This window comes from Chiloscyllium punctatum, chromosome 15 (genome assembly GCF_047496795.1).
Source record: "Chiloscyllium punctatum isolate Juve2018m chromosome 15, sChiPun1.3, whole genome shotgun sequence".
Lineage (NCBI taxonomy): Eukaryota > Metazoa > Chordata > Chondrichthyes > Orectolobiformes > Hemiscylliidae > Chiloscyllium > Chiloscyllium punctatum.
The window spans coordinates 64,169,691-64,182,424 of record NC_092753.1 but is presented as its reverse complement, the minus strand read 5'-3'; the positions used below and the strand labels follow the sequence as shown (position 1 = coordinate 64,182,424).

Below are 12,734 nucleotides of genomic sequence, written 5' to 3'. Positions count from 1 at the left end.
ACAGAGTCACAATGATGGGTTAACTCCAGGAAAGGTAAGAGAGGTAGGCACCTAGTGCAGGAGTCTTTTATGGCTATACCCATTTCAAACAGGTATACTGTTTTGGAAAATGTAGGGGGTGATGGATTCTCAAGGGAATGTAGCATGAACAGCCACGTTTCTAGTATTGAGACTGGCTCTAATGCAACAAGGGGTACGTCGGGTTCTAAGAGATCAATTGTGTTAGGGGATTCTCTAGTCCGAGGTATGGACAGATGTTTCTGTGGCCAGCAGCAAAAAATCAGAATGATGTGTTGCTTCCCTGGTGCTAGGATGTCTCACAGAGGGTGCAAAATGTTCTCACGGTGGAGAGGGGCCACGGGAGTTCATTGTCCACATTGGAACCAACGACATCGGAAGGGAAAAGGTTGAGATTCTGAAGGAAGATTACAGAGAGTTAGGCTGGAATTTAAAAACGAGGTCCTCGAGAGTAGTAATATGTGTGTTACTCCCGGTGCTACAAGATAGTGAGGGCAGGAATCGGATGATAGAGCAGATGAATGCATGGCTGAGGAGCTGGTGTATGGGAGAAGGATTCACATTTTTGGATCATTGGAATCTCTTTTGAGGTAGAAGTGACCTGTACAAGAAGGACGGATTGCACCTAAATTGGAAGGAGACTAATATACTGGCAGGGAAATTGCTAGAGCTGCTAGAGAGGATTTAAACTAGTAAGGTGGGGGGGATTGGACCCAGGGAGATCGTGAGAGAAGAGGTCAATCTGAGACTGGTACAGTTGAGAACAGAAGCGAGTCAAACAGTCAGGGCAGGCAGGGACAAGGTAGGACTAATAAATTAAACTGCATTTATTTCAATGCAAGGGGCCTAACAGGGAAGGCAGATGAACTCAGGGTATGGTTAGGAACATGGGACTGGGATAGCATAGCAATTACAGAAACATGGCTCAGGGATGGGCAGGACAGCCAGCTTAATGTTCCAGGATACAAATGCTACAGGAAGGGTAGAAAGGGAGGCAAGAAAGATGGGGAGTGGCGTTTTTGATAAGGGATAGCATTACAGCTGTGCTGAGGGAGGATATTCCTGGAAATATATCCAGGGAGATTATTTGGGTGGAACAGAGAAATAAGAAAGGGATGATCACCTTATTGGGATTGTATTATAGACCCCCTAATAGTCAGAGGGAAATTGAGAAATAAACTTGTAAGGAGATCTCAGCTATCTGTAAGAATAATAGGGTGGTTATGGGAGGGGATTTTAACTTTCCAAACATAGACTGGGACTGCCATAGTGTTAAGGGTTTAGATGGAGAGGAATTTGTTAAGTGTGTACAAGAAAATTTCCTGATTCAGTATGTGGATGTACCTACTAGAGAAGGTGCGAAACTTGACCTACTCTTGGGAAATAAGGCAGGGCAGGTGACTGCGGTGTCAGTGGGGTAGCACTTTGGGGCCAGCGACCATAATTCTATTAGATTTAAAATAATGATGGAAAAGGATAAACCAGATCTAAAAGTTGAAGTTCTAAATTGGAAAAGGCCAACTCTGACGGTATTAGGCAAGAACTTTCGAAAGCTGACTGGGGGCAGATGTTCGCTGGTAAAGGAACAGTTGGAAAATGGGAAGTCTTCAGAAATGAGATAACGAGAATCCAGAGAAAGTATATTCCTGTCAGGGTGAAAGGAAAGGCTGGTAGGTACAGGGAATGCTGGATGACTAAAGAAATTGAGGGTTTGTTAAGAAAAAGAAGGAAACATATGTAAGGTAAAGACAGGATAGATCGAGTGAATCCTTAGAAGAGTTTAAAAAACAGTAGGAGTGTACTTAAGAGGGAAATCAGGAGGGCAAAATGGGGACATGAGATAGATTTGACAAATAGAATTAAGGAGAATCCAAAGTGTTGTTACAACTACATTAAGGACAAAAGGGTAACTAGAGAGAGAATAGGGCCCCTCAAAGATCAGCAAGGCGGCCTCTATGTGGAGCTGCAGAAAATGGGGGAGATACTAAACGAGTATTTTTCATCAGTATTTACTGTAGAAAAGGATATGACAGATAGAGAATTTAGGGAAATAGATGGTGACACCTTGCAAAATGTCCAGATTACAGAGGTGGAAGTGATGGATGTCTTGAAACGCATAAAAGTGGATAAATCCCCAGGACCTGATCAGGTGTGCCCTAGAACTCTGTGGGAAATCAGAGAAGTGATTACTGGGCCTCTTGCTGAGATATTTGTATCATCATTAGTAACGGGTGAGGTGCCAGAAATCTGAAGGTTGGCAAACATGGTGCCACTGTTTAAGAAGGGTGGTAAGAACAAGCCAGGGAACTATAGACCGGTAAGACTAACCTCGGTGGTGGGCAAGTTGCTGGAGGGAATCCTGAGGGACAGGATGTACATGTATTTGGAAAGGCAAGACTGATTAGGGATAGTCAACATGGCTTTGTGCGTGTGAAATCATGTCTCACAAACTTGATTGAGTTTTTTGAAGAAGTAACAAAGAGGATTGATAAGGGCAGAGTGGTAGATGTGATCTATATGGACTTCAGTAAGGTGTTCAACAAGGTTCCCCATGGGAGACTGGTTAGCAAGGTTAAATCTCACGGAATACAGGAAGAACTAGCCATTTGGATACAGAACTGGCTCAAAGGTAGACCACAGAGGTTGGTGGTGGAGGGTTGTTTCTCAGACTGGAGGCCTGTGACCAGTGCAGTGCCACAAGGATCGGTGCTGGGTCCTCTACTTTTTTTCATTTACATAAATGATTTGGATGTGAGCATAAGAGGTACAGTTAGTAAGCTTGCAGATGACACCAAAATTGGAGGTGCAGTGGTCAGCAAAGAGGGTTACCTCAGAATACATGAAGATCAGCTATTACAAGGGGGCATAGCTTTAAATTAAGGGGGGGTAGATATAGGACTGATGTTAGGGGTAGGTTCTTCACTCAGCGAGTCGTAAGTTCATGGAATGCCCTGCCAGTAGCAGTAGTGGACTCTCCCTCTTTATGGGTATTTAAGCGGGCATTGGATAGGTATATGGAGGATAGTGGGTTAGTGTAGGTTAGGTGGGCTTTGATCGGTGCAACATCGAGGGCCGAAGGGCCTGTACTGTGCTGTATTCTTCTATGTTCTATGTTCTATCTTGACCAGATGGGCCAATGGGCTGCGAAGTGGCAGATGGAGTTTAATTCAGATAAATGCGAAGTGCTGCATTTTGGGAAAGCAAATCTTAGCATGACTTATACACTTAATGGTAAGGTCCTAGGGAGTGTTGCTGAACAAAGAGACCTTGGAGTGCAGGTTCATAGCTCCTTGAAAGTGGAGTCGCAGTGATAGTGAAGAAGGCGTTTGATATGCTTTCCTTTATTGGTCAGGGTATTGAGTTCAGAAGTTGGGAGGTCATGTTGTGGCTGTACAGGAGTTTGGTTAGGCCACTGTTGGAATATTGCGTGCAATTCTGGTCTCCTTCCTATCAGAAAGATGTTGTGAAACTTGAAAGGCTTCAGAAAATATTTACAAGGATGTTGCCAGGGTTGGAGGATCTGAGCTACAGGGAGAGGCTGAACAGGCTGGGGCTGTTTTCCTTAGAGCGTCAGAGGCTGAGGGGTGACCTTATAGAGGTTTACAAAATTATGAGGGGCATGGCTAGGGTAAATAGACAAAGTCTTTTCCCTGGGGTCAGGAAGTCCAGAACTAGAGGGCATAGGTTTAGGGTGAGAGGGGAAAGGTATAAAAGAGACCCAAGGGGCAACTTTTTCGCACAGAGGGTGGTACGTATATGGAATGAGCTGCCAGAGGAAATGGTTGAGACTGATACAATTGCAACATTTAAGAGGCATTTGGATGGGTATATGAATAGGAAGGGTTTGGAGGGATATGGGCTGGATGCTGGCTGTTGGGACTAGATTGGGTTGGGATATCTGGTCGGCATGGACGGGTTGAACCAAAGATTCTGTTTCCATGCTGTACATCTCTATGACTATGACTCTTGGAGTGGTGCAGCAAGATGCTTACACTGAACCAGGCTGACTCTTGTCTGACTGAAATGTTGACCTTTGTTTGAATGTTGGACCAAATAGACGGGGCCCATCCAAACTTGGCGAGAATGTTGTCACAGAAACACTGAGGGCAGTGACTGAGAAACATTGAACTATTGTTCTCGCTTTAGAAAGAATTGCTTCCAAACTCAGCTTTGGGAACCGCGCAGTGTGCATAATAGCCACTCAAGTAATCAATAGGAAAAGAAACGAAGGCAGGGAACAAGAAGTGAGAAATCTTTTAAAAGTTAACCTCTCAAACATAAATCAAACTATAATCAGTTTGCCTGTATTAGCTGCAGCAGAAAAAAAAGTCTGCTCACAATGTGGAAACAGCAGTGGATCACGAAAAAGTATCAAATCGTCAGGTCTTGGCTAAATTCACAATTTATGATTACGTTTGATAGTGGTCTATAAGGTTTTCTAAGTCACTAAGTGGAGGTAAAGTACTCCTGGCAACTGAATATGTTCAAAGGCGATGGTCAAGTTTTTTTTTGGAATCACTTTGCCCCTTCTCAGAAAGCGGATTATGGTTTTAGAGCTTTGATTTCGTCCAACAAGGCGAAAAGGAATTGTGAAATGCCATTGATTTCAGTTTTAACATGTCACACTGGAACACAGCAATACTTCAAGTCCAGCCGGACGCCCTGGGAAGGAAGGAGCGGTCTAATTAAATTTGGGCTGGCGGAGAAGACAGAAACACAGAAAAATGGCAAAACCCTGAAGAAAAATAAAAGACGTCTGCAGAGAATTCTCACGGGACTAACAATTTCAATTCCAGGCTGTGAGAAAGCAATGAGATTGAAATAGCTCCAAATGTTCCACAGACCTTTCATTCCCTTCCGTTATCTGCCTGGTTGCATTAATTTATGAGACTGGGTGGTGGTGGTGATGTGAAGGGGGGGAGGGGGATGGTGAGTGTGGAAGAAATCCTAAACTGTTCTCATTCCTCTATCCTCAACTTTAAATGGTCAGGTGACCTCGGTTCCTCCAATGACGACGGTAAATTCCTGCAGCTATTCCTTCAATCTCACTTAACCCCCTGCCGACTCCCTCGAAAAAATGCTCAGATCTGCACAAATTCGCCACACCTGAGAGTGGGGGAGCTGCTCTACTGGGAGCTGGGAGGTTTTCCCTTTTAGCTGGTGGACGGTGTTGGTAAAACTTGGTGCAGATCTGATGTTTTAGTGTTTGCTCCAAGCCACGTCAACAGGGGTGTGAGACAGCTTTAAATCCCGGAGTGCTGATCAAATTTCCTTCAAGTCCCCTCCTCCCCGGGTGCCTTGTGTGGACCGAATCCCTGTCTCTCTCTCTCTCTCACACACACACTCACACTCAGAGCTAGTGCAACTCGATCATCATAGCAAAGATGGTAAGAGTCATTGCGCTTTCTCCTCATTCTTGCCTTTTCCAGCTTTTGTTACCTCTACACTGGCCGCAGTATCATTTTGTTGCATTGACGAACTGTCTCTTATTTTGAACAGGTATTCAAAAGTATTCCGTTTTTTGTCCTTCTAGCCATCGCCTTGATAAATGCTGAAGTAAGTTCGATCTCTTCGTTCGCCCCCTTTTCACGCGATTTTCGTGTTCCCGGGGATAAAAGGGACCGATGTTTTTTTTTCTCTGTCTGACAGGCTTGGGCGTTTTCAACGTGAAACGATCCTGATTCTTTCTTTCTGTCTAGCGGGACTTCGTTGCAGGACAGTTAGATTTCAGGGATTGCTCGTGTTGTTTTTGTGTATGTAACAAATGGTTTTTCTTTGACTTGGGGGATGGGGCGTAGGGGGGGGGGGGATAACATTTGCTTGCTGCTGCAAGTTCAGACTGATCGTGAATGCATGCTGGAAGAGAGATGGAGAAGGGGTTAGTGGGTGGTAGTGATGTTCGTGTGGACAAAAATAACATAGGACTGAGTCGAAGGCTGGTGGGAAGTAGTGTTCGTAAACTGTGTGATGGGAGTCCAGTGAAGAACTGTGACAAGTTTACCCTCTTGTTAGGTAGTTGGGGGCAGGGGATTACAAACCCTGTTCCCACAGCGACGCGAATTAACAAAAGAAAACTTATCGTAGAAAGTAAGTCGAATATTTTCTGGAAGTGAGGAGGGTCTCATTCTAAAAATGATCCCCGCCCCCACTCGCACACCTCGATAACCAAGAGGTGACACTGTGTATCATTGACTCTGCGGTTTAAGTTCGGCACCAGTGAATTCTCTCAGCGTTATCAGTGGTACTTTATCTGTCAGCATAAAGAGAGCTTACTTTGTCTTAGTTTAACTGTGAGCAGCATTTCAAACGCCCACTACAACCCAGAGCACCGTGTTTCAAGTGGCTGCATTTTCTTATTCTCATTGTTAAATCAGTCCTGAGAGCTACACAAGATATTTTGCTAACTGGGTTCAATATTCAAGCTGTACCAACATGTTTGAAATCTCTAAATATAGAGGAGTCTTGTTACAACAATCCTTAAAGGGACAAGTATTTACTCATTAATTTACAACTACAAAATAAATCTCAATAACATTATTGTTATTGCCATAGTGACTAATGTATCTAGTTTCATAAAGATTGAATATTTTTCTAGTTATTTGAATAAATCTAATTTTCCAATTTGAAAATGTCCATATGTCAATTGAATTTTATTTGTATTATTAATTCCTCTCGCTGTTGTAACTGTTAAATTTCTTGCTTGCAATACAGCTATGGTAATTGTTTGGATAAAGGGTTCATTTCTCTACTGAGTGGGATCTGGCAACTAGTATTCCCAGAAATCTGCACTAGGTTGCCTGTCTTTCATCATCTAAGTTGACTTCGATAAGGGAATCGAGATTTGTCTATTCATTGCAGATGTCATTATTTTGGGAGGCACAATAACTCTTATATGGATAGGAGCGGCAAGTTGCAAAGAGACAGATCTTGGATCACAGTGAGTGCCAGATAGATTCAGTGCCAAAATGTATGAGGTCATGTGCTCTGGATTTAAGATAAATTGAAATATTTTTTCTTAAGGGTGAGAGACTGTGGAGAAACAAAAAGAGATTTGGGTATCTATGTACGCAAATTACTACTGTACATGTTACTTCACTGGTACAAATAGTAATCAAAACAGTCAAATCTCAAGGGGAGGCAAGGTAAAAATGAGGAAGTGATACCTCAGTTATATAGTCAATGTGAAGTACTGTGTACAGCTTTGTGCACTGCATTTCAGCAACGAAGAGAAACTGAGGACTGCAGATGCTGGAGATAGGAGTCAAAAAGTGTGGCACTGCAATCCCTCCAAGGATTCCTGATGAAGGGCTTATGCCTGAAACATCGATTCTCCTGCTTTCCGGATGCTGCCTGAACTGCTGTGCTTTTCCAGCACCAGACGTTCGGCACTGTATTTCAGGAAAGCTATATGGGTCTGGGGAGGTACAGTGCAGATTCATTGAAATACTACCTGCATTTAATGGATTAAGTTGTGACAAAAAGTCTCGTGGGTTTGGCTTGTCTTCCCCAAACTTGAGAAGGTTGATAGGTGACCTAATTGAGGTGCATGGAATGGTAGTTCGTGGAATAGGGATCAATGAAGTGTGGTGCTGGAAAAAGCACAGTAGGTCAGGCAGCATTTGAGGGGCAAGAGAGCCAGTGTTTCAGGCGGAACCCTTCATTAGGGTGAAGGGTTAAGCCTGAAACATTTGACTCTCTTGCTCCTCAGGTGCTGCCTGACCTACTGTGCTTTTTCTAGCACTACACTTTATCAACTCTGACTTGTCCAACATCTGCAGTCCTCACTAACTCCTAGTTCTTGGAATAGGAAAGGTGCATACAAGTTACACCCACTGGTGAAGTAATCCTATTTGAGAGAATGCAATGTTAAATGTTAAACCAACATTTAGGAATAAAATTAAGAAGCAATTTCTGATGATAAAGATTAGTGGAAGTCTGGAACATGCTCCCCTCCAAGAGATCATAGATATCGTGAGTCAGTTGAAGTCTTCAAGACTAATATTGATAAGTACACTGAACACAAATCTTAATGACTCGTGACTCCGTGCAACTGAATTAAACCCTGCTGTTACTATTCAGTCAAAATCTCTCCCAAAAAATGATCAGCACTGAAGATGACACACATTCTTTCTAATCACTTTACAAATCTATCTATAATAATTCATCCTTCTCAAGGCCACCAGGGATGTGCAACAAATGCTTGTCTGATTTCTTGAATGAATAAATAATTGAGTGCATATAGTCTTTAAAAGATTCCTGTGGCAAATTCATTTGAAAGTGGTGGATGCTTTTAGTATCTACCTTGCAATAGACCTCTGGATAGATTGATGCTGAGTTATCATTACTACTTTTTATTTATTTTTAATCAGCCTATTCAGACATCCTGTGACACAATTCCAGGGCAAGTGAGACTTGAACCCAGGTTAAAAACAACGACTGCAGATGCTGGAAACCAGAGTCTAGATTAGAGTGGTGCTGGAAATGCACAGCAGTTCAGGCAGCATCCGAGGAGCAGTAAAATCGATGTTTCGGGCAAAAGCCCTTCATCAGGAATACAGGCAGAGAGCCTGAAGGGTGGAGAGACCACCGACACACTCCAGGCTCTGATGTAGGGACACCCTGGCACACGGTGAAGCCTGGAATTAAGTCTAATAATGACCATGAAACCATTGTCAATTGTCAGAAAAAGCCCACTGGGTTCACTAACGTCCTTACGGAGGAGACTGCTATTCTTACCTGGTCTGGCATACATGTGACTCCATACCCACAGCAATGCGGTTGACTCTTATCTGCCCTCTGGCAAACAGGGATGGCAATCAATGTTACCCTAGCCAATGGTGCCCACATCCCATAAATGAATAAAAAAAGCTACCGTTGTACCATAAGATCTTGCATACAACCTTGTTGTGGAAAAAGTTGAGTTAGTTAAGAAAGCGGTTGAAAGGCCGGAGACAACATTAAAGAAACAGGCAGCAGCTGTAATAGGCAGGATGTGGCTTGTTTGGGGGCATCAACTATTCACCATGTTTATTGGTGACTTGGATGACAGGATAAAAATCAATATATTCAAATTTGCTAACAACAACAACAAATAATGGGAATTGTAAGCAACGTTCACAAGCATGAAAACACAAAATGATATGAATTAAGATTGGGTTCCTTTATTGGGTGGCATGGTGGCTAAGTGGTTAGCTGCCTCACAGCGCTAGGGTCCCAGTTCTGATTCCAGTGTTGGGCGACTATCTGTTTGGAATTTGCACACTCTCCCTGTGTCTTTGTGGGTTTCCTCTGGGTGCTCCGGTTTCCTCCCCCAGTCCAAAGATGTGCAGATTAGATGAATCGGCCATGATAAATTGCCCATAGCGTTCAGGGATATATAGGCTAGGTGCATTAATCATGGGAAGTATAAGGTAAGGGGATGTGTCTGGATGGGATACTCTTTAGAGGCTCAGTGTGGACTTGTTGGACCAAATGGCCTGTTTCCACACTGTAGGTGTTATATGGTCCTTTGGAAAAACTAGCAAGTGCATTTCAATGTAGGTAAACACTTTGATATCCTGTTTCCTTAAAATAAAAAAAATTAAAACTCCGGTGTTCTCCCACAGTCCAAAGATGTGCGGGTTAGATGAATCAGCCATGCTAAATTACCCATAGTGTTAGATGCATTAGTCAGAGGGAAATGGGTCTGGGTGGGTTACTGTTTGGAGGGTTGGTGTGGACTGGTTGGGCTGAAGGGCCTGATTCCAGCTATATAAGCCATCAAAGTACAATGAATAATAATCAGTCAGCCCTGTGGAATGTTAGTCTTAATTATGCACAGGACTAGAATACAATGAGTGAGGAGTCATGCTCAAACTGTTCAAATCCTGGTGCAGGCCATGGCTGGAATCTGAGCAGTTTGGGAGCTGGACCTTGAGGTATCTGCAGCTATGAAGAGAATTGCAGTGACAATTTCCCAGCATGATGTCTTGACTCCCAATCATGAAACTACAATAGGATTGTACAAAGAATTCAGAAGAGTAAGCTATGATTTCATGTTTTCAAGATATGAAGAAAATGTTTGTGATGAACAGGGAGAAACTGTTTCCACTGATTGGAAAGTTCATGAAGGGTTTAAATGGCCCACTTGTATTCCTATCATTTGTTCATTATCTAGAATAGAGGATCAAAGCACACCATGATGACATTCGGTCAAATATTCGATGAAATGTGGACTACGGTTTGTGAATCTTCTAATCCTCAGTAGAATATCAAATTAGGTTTTAGGAGGTACATCATCTTACAGAGAACTGTAATGATCCCAGCTGATAGTAATACTGGACAGGTCAGTGAGTGAAACCTGGCTTGATAGAACATAATTGTGGTTTGCAGTTTGGTTACTACAGCAGTTAGTTACTGAACAACCTTGACGTAAATTGCAAAAAGCGAACCTCACCCCTTTTCCCAGTAACATCCTTCAGAGATCCCAGTGAAGTATCACTCCTATTTTAACTCCTTAATTTCTTTCTTAATGCTGGACAAGAATTACCTTTCAATAACTTTCTATCTATTCACGACATTTGATTTTTGTTTGTGTCACACAAGTCCAAAGGTGTGCAGGTCAGGTGAATTGGCCATGCTAAATTGCCCATTGTGTTAGGTGCATTAATCAGAGGGAAATGGGTCTAGATGGGTTACTCTTTGGAAGGTCAGTGTGGACTTGTTGGGCAGAAGGGCCTGTTTTCACACTGTAGGGAATCTAAACTAAAAAACAATTGCCAGGCAATAACAATCCCAAAGAAAAGCGAATCTAACCATTTCCCTTGACATTTTCATTGGCATCATTGCGCTGAATCTCCACCATCAACAGCCTGGGAATTACCATTATTCCCAATCTTCCCAATAAGTGACGCCCTATCCTGATTGCTCATTGTCCCTTCTCTATCACTGGGTCAGAACCTGGAAACTTCTCATTAAAAGTACTGTGAGTGTACCTCCTAACTAGTTCTCAAAGGAGTTACCTCAGAGTTCAACAGGACCTTGATCTGATGGGCCAATGGACTGACAAGTGGCAAATGGAGTTTAATTTAGGTAAAGGTGAGGTGCTGTGCTTTGGAAAGGCAAATCAGGGCAGGACTTATATACTGAATGGTAAAGTCCTGGACTGAGAGGGGAAAGATCTATAAGGGACCTAAGGGCAACCTTTTCACACAGAGGATGGCATGTTTATGGAATGAGCTGCCAGAGGATGAGGCGGAGGCTGGTACAATTACAACATTTAAAAGGGACCTGGATGGGTATATGAATAGGAAGGATTTAGAGGACTGTGGGCCAAATGCTGGCAAATAGGATTAAATTTATTGAAGATATGTGGTCAGCATAGATGAGTTGGACTGAAGGGTCTGTTTCTGTGCTGTACGTCTCTCACGCTGAGTTAAAGGTGAATGATGCATGTTGGCCTTGCCAATTACACACCAACTTGTCAATGAATAAAAAGGACACACCTGTTTACTTGAACTGCTATTTTCAAGGATCCATGTTCATGGTCTCCAAAGTTCCTGTATATAAGTAAGTATCCTGATATTTATGTGTATTTCTGTTTGTCTAAACTATTACCATTCACTTATCCAAAATGAATTCTGAAGTTTCTAGCTTTCTTCCTTACCATATTTCCACATGTTTCTGAATCTTGTCCCATATTTAAATCTAAATAATGTATATTTATTACAAAAAAGAAAGTGACTCAGTACTGGAAATATCCTTTTAGTCACAAAAACATCTATCACATTTTCCTTTGTTTCCTGACACTAACAATTTTTCTGGATTCGACTTATCTTCTCTTGGGTCCCAAGGGCTTTTGCTTTTTCTGACCAGTGAGCCATCTGGGAACTTGTCAAAAGTCTTCCTAGAACAAATGAAGTTCATCACCCCCATTAATCCTCCTTCTTAACTTCTTTTAAAATGCTTCATTAACTTGGTCAGACCAGGCCTTTCCTGTATTGATTAATTTATTCGTTCTGTATGTGACAAGTAATCATGTCCCTCAATGTTTTCCTAAATTTGCCCATCACTGATAATATTGAGTGATGTAAAGTTGTGAGCTATTCCACGCCCCATTTTGATATTATGCTACATTGTTAGCAATATCTAATTTCATGTCTGTGACAGGGAGGATTGGAAAATGATGGTCAAAGCTCCATTATTTCACCCCTAGCTTATTTTATTGTCAGGAATACATTTCATCCAGACTAGGCAATTTTCTTATTTAATGTATTCTCTCTGGTTTATTACATCCATTAACAATGATAACCATATTGTTCCTGTCTTTTGTGAAGACAGACACAAAGCATTCATTAAAAATCAATTCAGGTCTTATGTCTCCATGTATCAATTATTTTTCTGGTCTCCAATCAGCCAGCCTTTTTCCTGGTTACTCAATTATGTATTTCTAGTATATTGAGATTTTCTTTTCTTTATATCATTGCATCAAGTGATGTTAGATATGAGAAATGATTATGAAATCAGTCACTGTGGTAACAAAAACGTTTCAGACTTTCTTCCTCCATTGGCCTAAGGCTAAGAGGCCTGTGTACTTTAACTAATTGGCTGTGCAACATAAAAAAGGTAAAAGACTCTGATGGTATGGCAGCATAGAAAAGTGTTGCAAAAATTGCAGAGGGTAGGGCAGGCACAATTGGTTGGATGGATCCCTCCCTTTGTTGTGGTAATGTTTTGTT

General features: G+C 42.2%; 1 protein-coding gene across 1 annotated transcript in view; it reads left to right on the top strand.

The window, feature by feature from the left end:
- The first annotated feature begins 5,106 nt into the window (after window positions 1-5,106).
- fstl1b (follistatin-like 1b) overlaps window positions 5,107-12,734 on the top strand; it is a 114,382-nt gene continuing 106,754 nt past the window's right edge. Inside the window, exons 1-2 of the mRNA XM_072585311.1 lie at window positions 5,107-5,405; window positions 5,518-5,574. Of these exons, the coding sequence (XP_072441412.1) occupies window positions 5,403-5,405; window positions 5,518-5,574 (60 nt within the window). The 5' untranslated portion in view covers window positions 5,107-5,402. The remainder of the gene's footprint in view (window positions 5,406-5,517; window positions 5,575-12,734) is intronic.